Source organism: Myxocyprinus asiaticus, chromosome 40, assembly GCF_019703515.2.
Source record: "Myxocyprinus asiaticus isolate MX2 ecotype Aquarium Trade chromosome 40, UBuf_Myxa_2, whole genome shotgun sequence".
NCBI classification, from domain to species: domain Eukaryota; kingdom Metazoa; phylum Chordata; class Actinopteri; order Cypriniformes; family Catostomidae; genus Myxocyprinus; species Myxocyprinus asiaticus.
Genome location: NC_059383.1, coordinates 12,555,596 through 12,574,343, shown reverse-complemented (window position 1 = coordinate 12,574,343; position 18,748 = coordinate 12,555,596). Strand labels below are relative to the sequence as shown.

Below are 18,748 nucleotides of genomic sequence, written 5' to 3'. Positions count from 1 at the left end.
ATTATAAATGGAACTATGGGAATTATGTTGTGACTAAACAAAATCCAAAATAAATCAAAACTGTGTTATATTTTAGCATCTTCAAAGTAGTCAGCCTTTGCCTAGAATTTTCAGAAATGTACTCTTGACATTTTCTCAACCAACTTCTTGAGGTATCACCCTGGGATGCTTTTTAAACAGTACTGAAGGAGTTCCCATCTATATGCTGGGCACTTATTGGCAGCTTTTCTTTATTATTTGGTTATTATAAGTCATCAATTTCAAAAACTTTTTTTTATTTTTTATTAAATTTTAGATTTATAATGAAATAGATTAATATGGTGGCACAATTATATTTTTGTCTAGAAAATTAATTTCAAACATTTAAGCATACGCCTTCAGATCAAAATATTTTTAAGATCATGGGAAACATTTCGGTCAAGTGTTTCAAAACTTTTTACTGGTAGAGTATATATATGTATATTAGTATATGAATATTTTGAAAAAAGATATTGCATATATGGTTTATATGCTTAAAATAAACAACTTTAAATCAATAGTTTTATTTTTTCTCTCGTTTTTAATTCAATCACATCATCTGCAATGCTTCATGGGATTGTAGTTCATTCCCTAATTAAAGACGTTCCCCTTCTGTCACTCACTCGATGTTGTGTTGATGTAGTGACACTAGGGGTCGCCCTTGGGAGCCCCGAACACCGCAGATCTTTGAGAAAAGGCCAATGAGAACTGGCGAGTGGAATTTGCATGCCACTTTCCCGGACATACGGGTATAAAAGGAGCTGGCTCGCAACCACTCATTCAGATTTTTTCTTCGGAGCCGAGTGGTTGTACTATCAGCGAGCTGAATACTACTGCTGTTCCATTCACCTCTTAAGAAGTGCATGCTCTTGGATATATGGCGCATTTCCAGCGGCTTTTTCTCCTTATTTCTCCCCTGGGCGCTTCGACAGCGCTAAAAGAGTGTATATTCCTGCTAAATAGTATATTTTCTCTATTAGAGCACACACATTGATGTTGAATGTCTTTTTAAAGATGCGTCTTTATAAAGATGCCTTTCGTCTTTGTGTGATTCCTGGATGCGGTTGCTATCTTTCTGCTTCCGACGGCCACAGGAGCTGCCTCACATGTCTGGGCAGTGATCATACTGAGGCAGCGTTTGTGGATGGTTCATGTGCTCATTGCGAGAATATGACCATGGCAACGTTACGGTTGCGGCTTGCCTTCTTCCGGGGGAAAGCCACTCTAACCGCCCCCCATGCCCCGCCTTTTACCTCCGAGTACGAGGCCGGCCCGGCTGGCGCTGGAAGCGATTTCGGGGCTTTAATGGGTGCAGCTCCACCGGGTAAATCCCCACGGACCTCCCATTCCCCAGCACGCTCGTTTTCCCCCAGCGAGTTCCGAGAGGAGACCAGCTCGCCCCAGGGCCAACTTAGTGTCCCTTTCGGAGCTCCGGAGCGGGATGAGTGCTCGATTGCTGCATAGGAGAGCATACTGGTGATGTCAGACGCCGAGGACTCAACTGGGCTGCCACCTTCGGGTCAGCCCGCTCAGTCTGAGGCTGACGGCGAGATGACCGCCATGCTTGCCTGGGCTGCCACGTGTGTGGAAGGGTTGGAATGGAACCTTGAGCCCTCAAGACTAGATGATTGGTTCCTTGGTTTAGGTCGCCGCTCACAGCCACGCCCCCCCCCCCGGTCCCTTTCTTCCCGGAAGTGCACGACGAGCTGACGAGGTCGAGGAGGGCACCTTTTTCTGCCCGAAACCGACCTCCCAGCTCATCCGCTCTCACTACCCTCGATGGCGGGGTGGCCTACGGGTATACGGAGGTCCCTCAGGTGGATAAGGCGGTTGCGGTGCACCTGTGCCTGCAAAGCGCAGCCACCTGGCGGGATCGCCCCGGCACTCCCTTCCAAGGCCTGTTGGACGATGTCATCTCTGATGGCCTAATCCTACAGCACTGCTGGTCAGGCCGCCTCTGCCCTGTATGCCATGCTCTCCTGCAAGTACACCAGGCCAAGGCACTAAAGGAACTGCACGTGGGTAGTCCTGATCCCGATGTGATGCATGAGCTGTGCTCAGCGACCAACCTCGCCCTCCGGGCAATGAAGTTCACGGCATGAGCACTCGGGCAGGTGATGTCCACCCTCGTGGTCCAGGAATGCCACCTGTGGCTGAATCCGGTCGAGATAAGGGACGCGGACAAGGTTCGCTTTCTCAACGCCCCATCTCCCAGATCGGCCTATTCGGCGACACTACCGAGGACTTCGCCCAGTAGTTCTTGGTGGTGAGGAAGCAGACGGAGGCTATACAACACATCTTGCCTCGCCGAGGGTGTCCCCCTGCGGCTGTGAAAGCCCAGGCGGCTCTGCCTCAGCCCAAGCCCAGTTCTCAGCCCCAGCATAGAGCCCCACACAGGAAGCTGATGCCCCCCGCCTCACGGGCTGGCACGAGGACCCAGAAGGCTCCTAAGCGCCCCTGAGACGGATGATCCAGGGAGCGAGATATCTGCTGCAAACCTGGAGCTGGTATCCAGACACTCCATCCCCCGGTGGAGGGCCGGGAGGTAAATCCTTGGCTTCCTTTCTTTTATGTTCGCCGCACCCCGAACGGGCTACAGTACCCACATTCTCAAAAGAGCAGTTTCCTCACTCCCTGAGTCACATAGCCAGTGTTTACGTGGGCCCCCCGTGCATCCAGACGCAACACACTCACACCCATGGCCAGGTGATTGTGACGGACTGCAAGGATTGTCAAAAAGTCCCTCCTCCCCCATCACCGACCCCCCCGACTCCGGGTTCATGGAGCAAGGTAAGTGCTTCGAGGGTCCCCTCAGCACAGCCACGAGTTCGAGACAAAGCGAGGCTCCTCGACGTGGCATCCCCTGCTCTCTCCCGCCACGAGGCCCCACCCACAGGTACGTTAAACGCGATCTTCCCCTTAGTGCCCCTCGCCCGGAGCTTGGACGCGTGGCTAGCACTTTCCAACCCGTCGCGGTGGTTGGCCAGGACCATCCGACTCGGCTATGCGATTCAGTTCGCCAGGCGCCCCCCCTGGTTCAGCGGTATCTGCTTCACTTCGGTGAGGGGCGAGAATGCTGCCACCTCGCTTGCGGAGATCGTGACCCTTCTGCGCAAGGGCGCGATAGAGCCTGTCCCTCCAGCCGAGATGAAGAAAGGGTTTTACAGCCCTTACTTCATCGTACCAAAGAAAGGCGGTGGGTTGCGGCCGATCTTGGACCTGCGAGTTCCGAACTGGGCTTTGCACAGACTCCCGTTCAAGATGCTGATGCCAAAGCACATTTTGGCGTGTGTCCGGCGTCAAGATTAGTTTGCGGCAGTAGACCTGAAGGACACGTATTTTCACGTCTCGGTTTTACCTCGACACAGACCCTTCAATACAAGGTCCTCCCCTTCGTCCTGTCCCTGTCCCCTTGCTTCTTCACGAAGGTCGCAGAGGCTGCTCTTGCCCCGTTAAGGGAAGTGGGTATCCGCATACTCAACTACCTCGACGACTGGCTGATTCTAGCTCACTCTCGAGAGTTGCTATGTGCACACAGGGACCTTGTGCTCAGGCACCTCAGCCGCTAGGGCTTCGGGTCAACTGGGAAAAGAGCAAGCTCTCCCCGGTTCAGAGCATCTCTTTTCTCGGCATGGAGTTAGACTCAGTCTCGATGATAGCATGACTCATGAGTGAGTGCGTGCAGTCATTGCTGAACTGCCTGAAGTCGTTCAAGCAGAGAACAGCGGTTCCACTGAAACACTTTCAGAGGCTCCTGGGGCATATGGCATCCTCGGCGCCGGTCATGCTACTAGGGTTGATGCATATGAGACCGCTTCAGCACTGGCTTCAGACTCGAGTCCCGAGATGGTCATGGCGCCACGGTACACATCGCATGGCCATCGCACCAATCTGCCACCACTTGTTCAGCCCTTGGACAGACCTTGCATTTCTACAGGCAGGAGTTCCCCTACAGCAAGTGTCCAGGCGCGTCGTCATTACGACAGACACCTCCAAACAAGACTAGGGTGCCGTGTGCAACAGGCACGCAGCCGCTGGCTCCTGGACAGGACCGTGACTGTGTTGGCACATCAACTGCCTCGAGTTGCTGGCAGTATTGCTCACCCTGCGTAGGCTTTTGTGTTGATCTGGGGCAAGCGTGTGTTGGTCCGGACAGACAACACAGCGACAGTAGCGTATATAAATCATCAAGGCGGCTTAAGTTCATGTCGCATGTCGCAACTCGCCCGCCGTCTCCTCCTATGGAGTCAGCGGTGACTCACCCTCGTGGCTCCGTATTGGCCCACCCAGACTTGGTTCTCAGACTTCACGCTCCTCGCGACAGCCCCTCCCTGGCAAATTCCCCTGAGGAAGGACCTTCTCAGGGATGGGGCACCATCTGGCACCTGCGCCCAGACCTCTGGAACGTCCACGTCTGGCCCTTGGATGGGACGCGGAAGACCTAAGTGGCCTACCACCAGCAGTGGAAGACATGATCACTCAGGCCACAGCTCACTCCACGAGGCAGCTTTATACCCAGTAGTTGCGTCGGATCACGAATTGGTGTTCTTCCCAAGCTGAAGACCCTCAGAGATGTGCAGTCGGGTCAGTGCTTTCCTTCCTGCAGGAGAGGCTGGAGGAACGGCTATCCCCCTCCACCTTGAAGGTGTATGTGCCGCCATAGCAGCACACCATGATACAGTGGACGGTAAGTCCTTAGGGAAGCACGACCTGATCATCAGGTTCCTCAGAGGCGCCCGGAGGCTGAATCCTCCTAGGCCACACCTGTTCTCCTCATGGGATCTCTCTGTGATCCTCCTGGGCCTTTGTGGAGCCCCCTTTGAGCCGCTAGAGTCAGTCGAGTTGAAAAACCTCTCCTTGAAGATGGCCCTCCTGATTGCGCTCACCTCCATCAAGAGGGTTGGGGACCTGCAAGTGTTCTCTGTCAGCGGTACCTGCCTGGAGTTCGGTCCGGGTGACTCTCATGTAATCCTGAGACCACGGCCAGGCTATGTGCCCAAGGCTCCCACAACCCCCTTCAGGAATCAGGTGGTGAACCTGCAAGCACTTCCCCAGGAGGAGGCAGACCCAGTCCTGTAGTTGCTGTGTCTGATGCGTACTTTGCGCATCTACTTGGATCGCACACAGAGTTTTAGATGCTCTGAGCAGCTCTTTGTCTGCTTTGGCGGACAGCGGAAAGGGAATGCTGTCTCCAAACAGAGGCTTACCCACTGGATCGTGGATGCCATCACTATAGCATACCAGGCCCAGGCCGTGCCCGCCCTTTTGGGAATACGAGCACACTCCACAAGGAGTCTGGCATCCTCATGGACACTGGCCCATAGCACCTCTCTAGCAGACATCTGAAGGGCAGCGAGCTGGGCGACACCCAATAGCTTAGAGATTTTACAATCTCTGGGTTGAGCCAGTTTCGTCTCGTGTTCTGTCAGGTACGAACAGGTAAGTTCGGGAATACGGACAGCTGGCCGTATCACTTGAGTATAGCACCTTTCCCCTCCAAAGAGGCAAAGATGTCCACTGCTGGTGGTAGGCCACTTAGGTCTTCCATGTCCCGTCCAAGGGCCAGTGAACCCTGGATGTCCTTCCTCCCTAGCCCTGTGGCTCACGAATTCAGCGGAGGAATTCACAGCCGGAATCAGTACGTGTGCTAATATGCCCTTACTGAGGTAGGTGCTCCACATGTGCTGGTTACTCCGGTAACCCCCTGTGATGTATTTTCCGCAGTACCGTCTCCCTGTTGGCAGACCTGCGTCTCCCTTCGACAGAGCCCTCTCTGTCCTGGTCGCCGTGTTTGTAGAGCTCCTCCCCTTTCAGGCAGGACTTACCACCGTGCCTCTTCCATGTGCAGCTTTGAGCCCACATGACGTGGTTGCCACATGTTACCTCCCCTCCGGGCAGGATGTAGTCTCCGCGGGGTCTTTCCCCCCTGAAAGAATAGGATAGGAAAAGAACACCTTCCCCGGCGCGTATATTGAGCGTTAAAATGGCCCCAGCCGAATAACTGAATACTCTGTGGAGAGAAAACATAGAGAGAAAATGCTGGCGTGGCCTGCTTCCATACTAGATATGTCTCTTCCACCCCCCAGGGATGTGGGGAACTATACGATGTTTTTTGGGGCGTTGGGGGAGGCTACGTGCAGACCGGTGCACCTGCTACTACGCATGCAGCAGCTTGCTTGCACCTGCACCAGCAGTCCACGTAACACGGTTCAGATAGTTGTGGCGTTTTGTATAGGGACCCCTAGTGTCACTACATCGACACAATGTTGAGTGAGTGACAGAAGGGGAACGTCTTGGTTGCTCTCGTAACCTCCGTTCCCCCCTGCCACAACGCTGTACTACCCGCTGAAATGGCCGGGACCCTGTCTTGTCTCCTCAGCACAAAACCTGAATGAGTGGTTGCGAGCCAGCTCCTTTTATATATTTTTAAATACTTTTTTAATTTAAATCAAAGCTTGTAATGTTGTGATTCACTTTGGAGCTGGCTGGTTTGGTTCATGGCATAGAACTCTTATGAAGGATCTTCTGAAACCACAATGAAAAAAATAATGGGAAAAATAGTTCCTGAAGCCAGACAGCTGAGAAAGTGTGTGGGCAATTTTGCGCCCAATAGAAGCCAAGCTATAAGCAAAATGTCCTGTCATTCATCACGGATGGTTAGGAAAATTAAAATAAGATTAAAATGGCAGAGATGTCTTTTATGAGCTCATCCCTTTTTGACAGGGACAAAAGCTGAAATAACTTATGCATGCAAAGGACTGAATCTATCCACTATATTTGTTTCTGTCTGTATGTGTTTGTCTGTGTGTGTGTGTGTGTATAACTGTAGGGCACAACATGCTCGAAACATGTTTCTAACCTTTCATTATAAATTTCCTTCCAATTGGTTTCCTTACACTGTCATATCCTGACAGCCTCACACAGAGTCTTTAGCCATTTATGCTCAGCTGCGTGCATTTACCCTTCCTAGCTACAAAACACATGAAACTAAGTGCACTGAGTTGCAGTGTAAATGGGCTAAGGACCATGGTCCCAAGGGAATGCCCTATGACATTTAGCTAGCATAATATCTTTTCTGTCTATCTACCAGCGGGACTCCTGTTTACATACTGCTTACCACTCCTGGGTATTTGTTAACTATTCTTCCCCCCTTCCAAGCCAGTCCTCAATTACATATTGAATGCTTATAGATGTGTCAGTCAACTCTTTGACATGGCTAGGTTGTCAGACCCCTGCCAAGAAGATTTGATGCTAGAGATGCTATTTGCTCAGCGATCGATAGGGCCTTTTCAAATAAATTTGGCTCCCCAAGCTCCAGGTGCCTAAGTGTGTCCACAAAGCTGACAGATATTAGTATAATGTGTGGCTGAATATGTAGGCTTGGATATGTGTGTGAGAGGGTGTATAGAGGCAGATGGTATGGAGGATTTGCTATGTCTCTTTTCCAAACCTATTGAGCTGCCTATGTAGAAATAATTTTGAGGCATCAAAAACACAGGAAGGTTGATAAAAGGGCAGCAGCATTAGCGTGAGCTTCTAAGATATCTAATTTTGGCAAAATTCTTATGCAGCATCGTATATATCCTTTGTTATCAGATATTGAAAAATACAGATCAAATTGTTCAATCTAAAATGGACTATTTTAATATATATTTGTATTTGTTGTGCTATGTGTTTAGAGTATAACATTGGGGGGGGGGGGGTGGGGTCTCTGGGTGCTGCAGTTTCACCCACAGTCCAAAAACATGCAGGTCAAATGAACTGGAACATTTGAGAAGAGTCTGCTGTGCGCGTTGTGTACTGAGCACTATTTGTATGACACACAGAGTTGTTGCCTATGTGGAGCATTCCAATTCAGTCACCTTTGAGGTTTCATGGTGGTTAATCTGCTGCCCTAGACAAGTAGGTATAGCTTCAGGCCAGAGATCTCCAAATGGGGCAGAATTTCCAAAATAGGGTATGGTTTCTCCAGAAGGGGGCATGGTTACTACAAAAGGGGGTTGCGCCAACTCCAAAATGGAGCGACACCTCCACAGATGGTTAGGGTTAGGGAAAAGGGTTAAGTAAGGGGCACTCTATATCTTTGCTGGTGGTTTGAGATTCCCACCCCTTTTGCTGTCTGCAGCTATACCTTTCTCGTCCTAGAGGATAGGTGCCAATGTAGGTAAAAGACAGCAAAGGATGCATTAGGGATGTGCACGAGTAATCGTGTAATAGAGTAGTCCTTCTGTACCAGCTACTCGAGTATTAAAAACAATACACTACTATCACAAATTCATTTTCTTTTCCACTTTTCTCTCTGAATCTCTCACCAAATCTCGCAGTTACAAATGAGTCCACTTGGGGGCACTGTGGATGTGTTGTTGAGGGGTTGGATAAGAGAAGATATATCATGCCGTCTGTGCTTCTATAGCAAAGCCAAGTTACAGTATATTACAAGGCAATATTTGTAATATTTTGATCCTTATTGAATTCTGCTCTATTTGTATTCAGTTCTTGCTTTTATGGTGGAAAAAATGCGAAGCGAACCCAGAAGCTGATCAGACTAGTATGTGTGTATGTGTGCGTGACATGTCTTAACACAGGTAGAACGCATTTTATAAAAAGCAAACTTTCACCACTTTGTTTTTCTGAATAATGACATGTGAAATGTTAAAAATGTGATAGCCTTTATTTACCTTCTGCTTTATTTTTTTTTTATCCCCTTTTCTCCCAATTTGGAATGGCCAATTCCCACTACTTAGTAGGTCCTTGTGGTGGTGCGGTTACTCAACTCAATCCAGGTGGTGGATGACAAGTCTCAGTTGCCTCCGCTTCTGAGACTTTTCAATCCGCGCATCTTATCACGTGGTTCGCTGTGTATGACACCGCGGAGACTCCCAGCATGTGGAGGCTCATGCTATTCTCCGCGATCCACGCACAACTTACCACATGCCCAATTGAGAGCAAGAATGACTAATCGTGACCACGAGGAGGTTACCTCATGTGACTCTACCCTTCCTAGCAACTGGTCCAATTAGGTTGCTTAGGAGACCTGGCTGGAGTCACTCAGCACACCCTGGATTCAAACTTCCAACTCCAGGGGTGGTAGTCAGTGTCAATACTCGCTGAGCTACCCAGGCCCCCTACCTTCTCCTTTATTAAAACTTGCATGTCTACAAATCAACTGACTTCAGAAGAATGTTTAATTATAAGTACAAAGCAGATAATTGTATAATTAATTTTCTAAAATAATAATGATAAATTAATTACAAATATAAATGAGTAATTATTAATAAATTAATAAATTAAAAATTAATACAGTAGGGATAAATTCCTACTGTATTTAAACAGCCGAACAATATATATATATTTTTTCTATCAGAAAAGACAACAATAATAGCCTAATAATAATTATGAGTTTCAATAATGTCCTTTCATCATTTAAAAGTGGTTTCCTTGTGTCGTGGTGTTAACGCTCCGCTCAACACCAGCGTCAAGCGCCGCTTTGACCTTCACATGACAAGCATTGCAGAAAGCGTGACGGAGGGGCAATTTTACGAGTTTGCCATACAAGAAAGTGGGAAATGTGCACAATAAACATTGAAAACAGGTATTTGGAAGACAAAAAAAAAAGCAATTGCTTTGATTGCAGAAAATGAAAATAGGACTCGTTTATGTTTATTCTTAGAGTTTTCTTGGTGAATGTAATTACTGTAGTTCAATAACTAGGGTCTCTGGATACTCGGAAAGAAATTAAATGAAATTGAGACATTCACATCTCTTTCATATCCTTAGATTTTTAAATATCTCTTGTTGCTTTGTACTCTCAAAGACAGCATTTGTGAGGCAAAATCGTGTGTAAAAATACTTTTTGGTGTGAAGTTGGAGCCAGGTTGCACTGACACGAATCAAATAAAAGCCCCTTGGGGCATTTACACACTAGTGAAAGCTCAGAGCTGGCACATGGGAGTGTGTAAGGTCCGCTTGGAATGCACGTACCACACAGGGAAGAGGCGATCATAGATAAAGATAGCTAATGATAAGGCGGCATAGATAAAATATATCTTAATGACAATGTAACATTTGTTTTTTGTTTTTTTTAATTGGACAAATAAAGATAATAGAGTACAGGGAATGAATAAACAGCATTTCTGAGTTTGTAGTTTGCGTAGTTTATTGAAGTAATCTTATTTTTAAAACCGTTCTTAGTAACATTTGTGAATAAAACTAAATATAAGATTCACGTACGTGATTTTTTTTATTATTTTTTTTACATGCATTTTAAATTACGAGTAATCGGCTACTAGTTTTTTGTGGGCTAGAGTACTCGACTACAAAATTACTCGAAAAAAAGCATCCCTAGTATGCATGAAAGATTTTGAGTACTCTGTATGTTTGGACAGAAAGACTGAGTGGCTAGGAGTTTGTCTGTCTGGCCATCCATGTGCGCGTGTGTAACCGTTTGTCTTTAAGTCAAAACCACTCAGACAAACATTGGGTGGTGATCTTTCATCCCTATAACAAACAGTGAAGTCCACAAAAAAAGGCCCGACTCATTTCTGACTCACTGAACAGTTAAACAACAGTTACAGTGCCAAGGAACATTTAACAGTGGCTTCACTTGCGTAGGATGGGTGGATTTTTCAAGCCCTCCCTTTTATCCTCCCTCCCAGGGTGACTTGCCCACTGACGCAGCCTTGTCTTGCCATGCCAGGCTCGTCATCTTGATCATTCACAGCTTCTGAGGAACAATCAGCACTCCGACCCAGAAAAGCGGCTTTGCATAATGACGGCAATATGTTTCGCCCAAACTGTGGGAGGAATGCCTGATGCAGTGGCAGGCATTTTGATTAACAGAGGCTAATAGCATTTCTACCCCGCAGGGATGTTTTGATAGAATGGCCGAGATGGTGTCCTCAGCGGTGCTGATATGAAATCTGTCTTAACGTGTGGCAGTTCCTAGCTGTATCATAACACAGACATCAGATCAGATATTCGTTTTATTAGAAATGGCTGATAGGACGGTTGCCAAACTTTGCTAAAGTTGAAAAGAGCTTAAATGTTAAATAGCATTGAAATTATTCTTGGTAGCACTTACCTGCAGATCAAGGGACATTGGCCATAAAGTGTTCACGTTCCAAAAATGTATGTCTTTTTTATCATTAAAAATCTCTAAACATCCTTAAAACAAGAAGAAGAAAAATACTTGACTATGGAGGGCTAGGAGTAACACTTAAAACTGAAATGAAGAAATAAATTATCAACTTAATTCAAACATTAAAGTGTAACTTAATAAATCACTTTTTTTAAATATACTAATTTAAAATTAATTTAAATTGTTTAAAAATGTTTTTTTTGTTAATTTATTTAAATATATCAATATGAAAATTTACTAAATATTTATTTTCTTTAATTGACAAATAAATAGACATTTAAAACTGTTAATTCGTGTTTTAAAAATGTAGTTAAATATAACAATAATAAAAGAAAAATAATTAACCATTTTTAAATTAAATTTTTAAATTGCATTTAAAAAAAAAATAATTTGCCTATGAATTGTCTTAATCCATATGCCATTTACTTTGTGTTTTTGCTGCATTAAAAATTGCATTTAAAAATACTAATATTATTTCATTGTTATAGTTAATTTCTAAAACATTAAATAATTTTAAATTTGTCTCTTGTCATTTTAAAAAGATATCTTATTATTTTATTGTTATATTTAACTACATTTTAAAACATGAATTAAACCATTTTAAACATGTCTATAACAAAAAGTGATTTATTCATTTACATGTTTATGTTTGAATTGGTAAATTGATCACTGATTTTTTCATTTCACCTTTAAGTGTCACTCACACCTTACAGTACTTGAAGTAAAATGTCAAAAAGATATTAAAGTAACAGTTTACTCAAAAATAATAATTCTGTCATCATTTACTCACCCACATGTTGTTTTTCCAAACCCTGATGAATTTCTTCCATGAAAAAAGTTATTTGGCAGAATGTTAGCCTTCATTATTCACTTTGATTGTAAGGAATAAAATGCAATTATACAATGGAAGTGATGCAGTGGAAGTGAATGGAGACTGGTACTTACATTTTGCGAAATATCTCTTTATGTGGTACATGAAAGAAGAAGGTTAGGTTTTGGAACAACATGAGGGTGAGAAAATGATGACAACATTTTCATTATTGGTTTAACTATTACTCTGTTTGTCTATGGGGTATGAAAAATTTGCTTTCACTTCTGAATTGATTAGATTTTGTACCATTTTGGCATTTATTTTGTCTTTTCTTATTTTTTCTTATTTTAAGCATTTTTTTTTTTCAATTCCCCAAAAAAAAAAAAAAAAAAAAAAAGACTTAAAATATTAAGTAATTTTGCTTCTCAAGTATTTATCTTGTTTTAAGGATGTTTAATATTTTTAAACAAGACAGAAAATACTGAATAACTAAATTATTTTTGCCCATGTATCCCTTCTTTGAAAACAGATCAATCGGTTGCATGCACACAACAACACAAACATGACTAATGTGCAGCCCCCGTACCACTATGGTAATGAAAAGGAGTTTCATTATTCCTAATAAGTGGGCTCCCTCACTGGAGAAAACTGATTATTCTCTTTCCCTGATCTCCTTACATAGCACATTCAGTTCACTTCCTGCCCCCCGTCGTCGCCTGCTTTTGCCACATGTCAACATCTTTCTGTTTGTCATATGACGCAAGCTTAAGTTGTCTCTCACCGCGCTGTCATAGAGATAGTGTGGCAGTGATTTAAACCACTGTGACACAAGCTAATGTGATTTAGATAATGTTATGTCTGGTAATATACATACTTTGTATTTAATGTAAACACTTCCTGACATTTGACGTCACAATCATACTAAACCACAGCTGTGTATTTATCAATGGTATTAAGTTCTGGAGAGTAACTGGGAGGACGTGAAACCAAATGACGCAGTTTACCAGAAGAGCAATTTCTCATATTGAATTGCTTGAGTTGGAGCTGTGCGTGTTTTGTACTTGTGTACAATAAACCTAGAGGCATTTGGATGTTTGCTTACAGGGAAGTTGTGTGTTAATCATATGTCAAATGAGAGCCTGCTGAAGTCACAGTAGTCAAGTGGGGATTTTGATTCATCCAAATGATCTTTTGAGTCCATTCACCAAAAGAAACATTAAGATTTGTTCACTGATTGAGATCAGTGTGTCTTTCTGTAGGTTATATCCAATAGGTCTCTAATACCTGGTAAAAGCCACACATTAGCATTCCCATTCATCTCAATAGTAGTTGCTTGACTGGTGCAGGTACATAATTTGAAATTATCAGTGAATTCAGCTGCAGTGCTGGCCCTCTACTGAATCTACAGTGTGAAACACACAGCATGACCAGGGTAGTCTGATTCATCAGTGAATGATTCTAATGGGCAGGGTCTTTTGAATGTTCGGCGTGAAACATACAGGGTGAATTCCAATCGAATGTGATTATCCCTATGCCCTACTCACTACGAAGGACAGAGCTCTTGATGTGGGCACTCTGAAGGTAGCTTGACATTGCAATTTGAATGTAGCCATCACTAAATGTCTTGTGACAGGGTCCTTTGTGAAAAAATTAACTTTCTTTCTTTTGTTTGGAATGACCCTTTGAGTGGCATCCCCTTCTAAGAGTGCCCTTCAAGGGCACAAAAATGCCATTTGGAAATGCTCACAGTGTGACCAGGGTCTCATTTTCAAACTAATGACTCATTTGAGTTGGTTCTTGTGGATGTACATCAAGAATCATGCAGGGGTTCCCGAACAAGTGACTCTTATGAACCGGTTCTTTTAAGTGAATCAAAAACACGTCTGAGCCCTACAGAAAAAGGGTCATTGGCAAAAAATCTACTGAAACTCTAGCCTGTAGTGCATAAAAAAACCTGCATTTTTAAAGGCCGTATTTCTATATGTTGTTTGCAAATATATATATATATATATATACACACACACACAGGGTTGGGGAGTAAGGAAATACATGTAACGGGATTACGTATTTAAAATGTAAAATAAAAGTAACTGTATTCCACTACAGTTACAATTTAAATGATTGGTAATTAGAATACAGTTACATTCAAAAAGTATTTTGATTACTGAAGAGATTACTTTGCATTTTATTGTCATTCGTTTCATTTAATATTTAGTCCTTTCAGATGGAATTATATATATAAATGATACGATCCAAAGTGCATTTGAACAGCAGTGAAACACTTTCTTATGATGTTACATTCATACGAGCAGACAGAGAAGTAATTTTGAAGTAAGTTTGGGGCAGAAGAAATAGAAATAAACCTTGTATAATTTGTCAGCTTTACGCTAAGCTAAAATGCTATTTCTAGCCATTTAACATGCACGTTACCAGGCACGATCATAGTTTCTATCAAGAAAATTCACGTTGGATCGTAATTTCTTTTTTTTTCCAGTAAGACCTTTGATATTAGGGCAAAAATCATATTCTTGATAATAATTTTTGTATTGTTTTCCTGTAAAAATATCTAAAAATCCTTAAAACAAGATCAATTTGATTTATCTTGTTTTAGAAACAACACTGCATAAGATATTTAGGTTTATCAGAGAATGTATTTTTAACATGTGTATTTTGTCTTACTGTACTGGCAGAGTTTTTATAGTCAAAACAAGTGAAAAAATCTACCAGTGCTGAAGAAGTAATCCAAAGTATTTCGAATATGTTACTGACCTTGTGTAATCTAACGAAATACATTACCAATTACATTTTACAGCATGTATTCTGTAATCTATAGTGGAATACATTTCAAAAGTAACCCTCTCAACCCTGTATGTGTGTATGTGTATGTGTAATTATATATATATATATATATATATATATATATATATATATATATATATATATATATATAAGAGCTGTCAATCGATTACAATTTTTAATCGAATTAATTACATGGTATGCCGATTAATTGAATTAATCGCAATTGATCGCATATATAAATAATTGCTTAGAAAGCCCCTCAAATAACAATAATTCAATAAATAATGATTAAATACTTATGATTTAAATATAACTATTTATAAATAAAATATATATTATAAAAAGTAATAATATAGATAATAAAAAAGCATTACATCATTGTGGCACACGAGTAAAGCATTAAAAAATATGATAACAATTTACAATAAGGTTCCATTTGTTAACATTAGTTAACAACAGTAGTTAACAAACTAACAATGCACTATACTTTTACAGCTTTTATTAATCTTAGTTCATGTTAATTTCAAAACATACTAACACATTTCTCAAATGAAAAGTTGTGTTTGTTAACATTAGTAAATGTATTATGAACTAACATGAACTTACAATCAACAACTTTATTTTTATTAACTAATATTAACAAAGATTAATAAATGCTGTAAACAATATATTGTTAATTGTTTGTTCATGATGCCTAATGCATTAACTAATATTAACGAATAGAACCTTATTGTAAAGTGTTACCAAAAAGACAATTAAAAAAGTGTCCGAGATAGGGCTTTTCTAAGGACGCGTCAATGCACACCTGCGTCAGACACTTTTGGAGTATCTTGTTTGCATCGCGTCATAAACCTACCGTTTCCAGGTCGTTTTGTCAAGTTAAACATAGTTTGAAGCTTAGATAAACACGTCTTGAGATCCCTGCATTCGTATTTGCGCTCCATTAAGCTGTGTTTGAATGCAAGATGTGCTCTCTGCTGTTAGTGAGTGTGGTTTGTTCTCTGTATAACCGCATTGCCCAAACAGCTTAAGTTTAGCTTACTGCCCCCTGGAGAAACAGGTGGTACTACAAGCTTGAATTGCTCAGATGGAAGGAATATTCCTTTTCACGGTCTGGGGACATGATTACTTACGTTATTTTATTTTTTTCCGCATTATTTTTTAAATAAGTAATCGCACTGAATTCACACGTTAAATCGACAGCCCTAAAAAATATATATATTAGGGGTGTAAAAATATTGTATCGCATTGTATAGTCACGATTCGATACCATATGAATTGTTACATAAAATAATACATCTCAAAACACTGATTCATTCAGTAAGCTCATTCGATCAATTAAATGTTCTTTCACACACCACCTTATGTCTCTGAAGGCAGAGAAGTCACCAAAGCAGTCAAGAATTTTACAAAAGTGGGACAAACAAGTTGTGCTACCTTCACATGCTATCAGAATTTTAATATTTCATTCAGACAGTAGTAAAGCCCAAACCATGTTTATTGGCAGACACAATGAAGGTTCCACTCGCTGATACAGCAAGATCACTTTTGTCTTGCTACAACTACTTTTTGCTTGTTTTATTGCCACTTCCCCTCAAAAGACCTCTTGGCTTCCTGGTTTTGAGGGCTGCAGTTGTTTTTGGGAGGAGATAATATTATATAAACTGTACTGAGCTATTGTTAGCAGTCATTCAGCATGTTTCCTTAGAGAACATTGTGTCGAGGATAATACATATCATATTTGCTGGACATGTGTAAAGCATTCAGAAAATATGAGAATGACAAAAAACACACACGAGAGAGAGATAAATTAATCGTGGCTTTAGAATATTTTTCTGCGGAGTGCATCTCTTTTGTGGCCAAAGAAAATGTTTAATGCTTGCTGTGAATAAATAAATAAATACTAAAAATAAAAATGATTTGCATTAAATTTGCAGATTGCAATAGGATATTAACACTACAGAAAAGTACATTCATTTTTCCTTGATTAAATTATATCTATTTAACTGTGGGATGTAGAACCTCATTAAAACAGAGTAAAATAAAGCAATTTTGAGTATGATATAGCTATGTAAACAATTGTACTCATTTACATATTTTACATTTGATTCCGTTTACACATTTATTATTCACTATGCAAATATTGTTGAAGTTACATTTACAAGTAAAATCTCAGAGACACCTCCGAGCTTACAGCAACATACAGAAGGTTTTGGTGGTGAATTTATTCGACAGGAAAACAACATTATTCAGCAAGGTTACATGGAAATGGTGCCTCTAAACCCTGATTCCAAATTCAGACTCTAATTGGTTGTTTTCAAACCCTTAAAGAAAAACAACAACAACAGCTGGAATAAATTCACACCTAAACACACAGACCCCAATTTTTTGTCACTGCGTAATGTATTTACGAATATATTTGTTTTTGTTTTTTTGTACTTTACCACCACACCAATGCATACCGCCAGCATTAACAATGTATGCAATGATTTCTTGTCCTGGAATTTTCTGTATTGATCACACATGGGCTTCCATACATACACAAACACACTTGCTTTCACACTCCCCGTGGAACTTCCTGCTAATGCTGAAACGGTCACTTAAAATGCTGTCCATAAGAAGGCGACCTAAACAATGATTACTATTATTCGTCAGTCTGATGACTTCATGTCTGCATGCAGAAAAGAAAATGCTGTGTAGGAAAAGGCTTTTTGGCAATTTTATCCTTCGTAGTCAGCCAAGCAGACACATCAAGAGGAAGTAAATGTGCTTTTCCTATTCCCAAGGCACAGTGGACACATTTACACAATGAAACAAGTAGTTAAGAGGGGCTGTGCTAAAAATAAATCACCCAGGCATCAACCAAGCCTACCCATAACTTCTCCCATGTGTCTCCTAGCGTTACATCTGGCGAGCGTCAGGGGGGTAGTTTCTCAGACAAACGGTAACAGAGCGGTGCAGAACTCTTCCCCTGCTCACTGGATCAGCAGCAGATACAGGACTGTGGGCGCAGAGAATCCAGGAAATTCCTTCAGACGTTGGAGCAGGGATCTTGACTTGCGTGTCTGTTATTGGAAAAGCTGACAGGGTTGGAAGGGGGGATTGTAACTGCCTGGAGTCAGTCGGAAACAGAAAGAGAGAGAGAGAGAGAAAGACAGAGAAAACAGGCCTCATGCCGTCTTTAGTGTCTTGATCTTCTTTTATATTCCAGTCACACCCTCTTTTTCTATGTGAACTAGCTGGGACTTCAGGTTGAGAGTCATGGTTAGGATGGTAAGTTGTCCTTCATTGTTTCTGACTTGTGTTTTTGTGTGAGGCAATGCATGTGACTTTCTGGCAGGCAGAGAGACAGGGCTGTGCTTAATGTGAACTGCAACTTCATTGTTTTTGGGGGTGGATAGAAGTTTTCTGTGTACTTCGGAGTAGTTTGGATTGTTGCTGTGTTATTTTTAACTCTCTCTCTCTCAGCCTCTCTTCTATTCAGTTCAGTTGTATCTGATTATTCTGGCACTGCATTGTGCTCTCAGAATAGATGGCTTATGTTAATTGGAAGTGAGGAGAAAAAGTTTGAAGGTGTTGTGCCAGACGTTCTCTCAACTGTAGTCTCAGCCCATAGTCCGCTTATTGTCTATTTGCTAACATTTGATTCATATCGCACATAAAAACGGAAAACACTTTCTCGTTCTGGCAAGCTCTAATGTGCTTGGCTGACTTTCCACTAGGAACTGGATAGATACAACAAGCACTTTTGTGTATGAAATAACCCCTGGATTTGCCAAAGTGCACCAGGTCAGTGGAATCAAATCTATGAAAGTTATTCAGAGATGTGTTTGAGACACTAAGTAGTAAGTAAACTAGAGTGGTTTCACTGTGAAGTTGGTGACAGTAGGCTGAATTTATTTTAGCTGAAAGCGGTCTGTGCTTAATGAAATTTGAAGCACTGCCCCCAGTGGCCGAAGCTGGAAGTGTTGTTAGAAGTATGA

General features: G+C 42.1%; 1 protein-coding gene across 4 annotated transcripts in view; it reads left to right on the top strand.

The window, feature by feature from the left end:
• LOC127431062 (delta-sarcoglycan-like) overlaps positions 1-18,748 on the top strand; it is a 355,719-nt gene that overhangs the window by 190,580 nt on the left and 146,391 nt on the right. Inside the window, exon 1 of one of the 4 annotated variants that reach the window (XM_051681291.1) lies at positions 16,339-18,038. The exons of the other annotated variants lie outside the window; for them this stretch is intronic. Coding sequence (XP_051537251.1) covers positions 18,027-18,038 — 12 coding nt within the window. The 5' untranslated portion in view covers positions 16,339-18,026. Of the gene's footprint in view, positions 1-16,338; positions 18,039-18,748 lie in introns of those variants that run through there. 4 annotated transcript variants of the gene reach the window in all.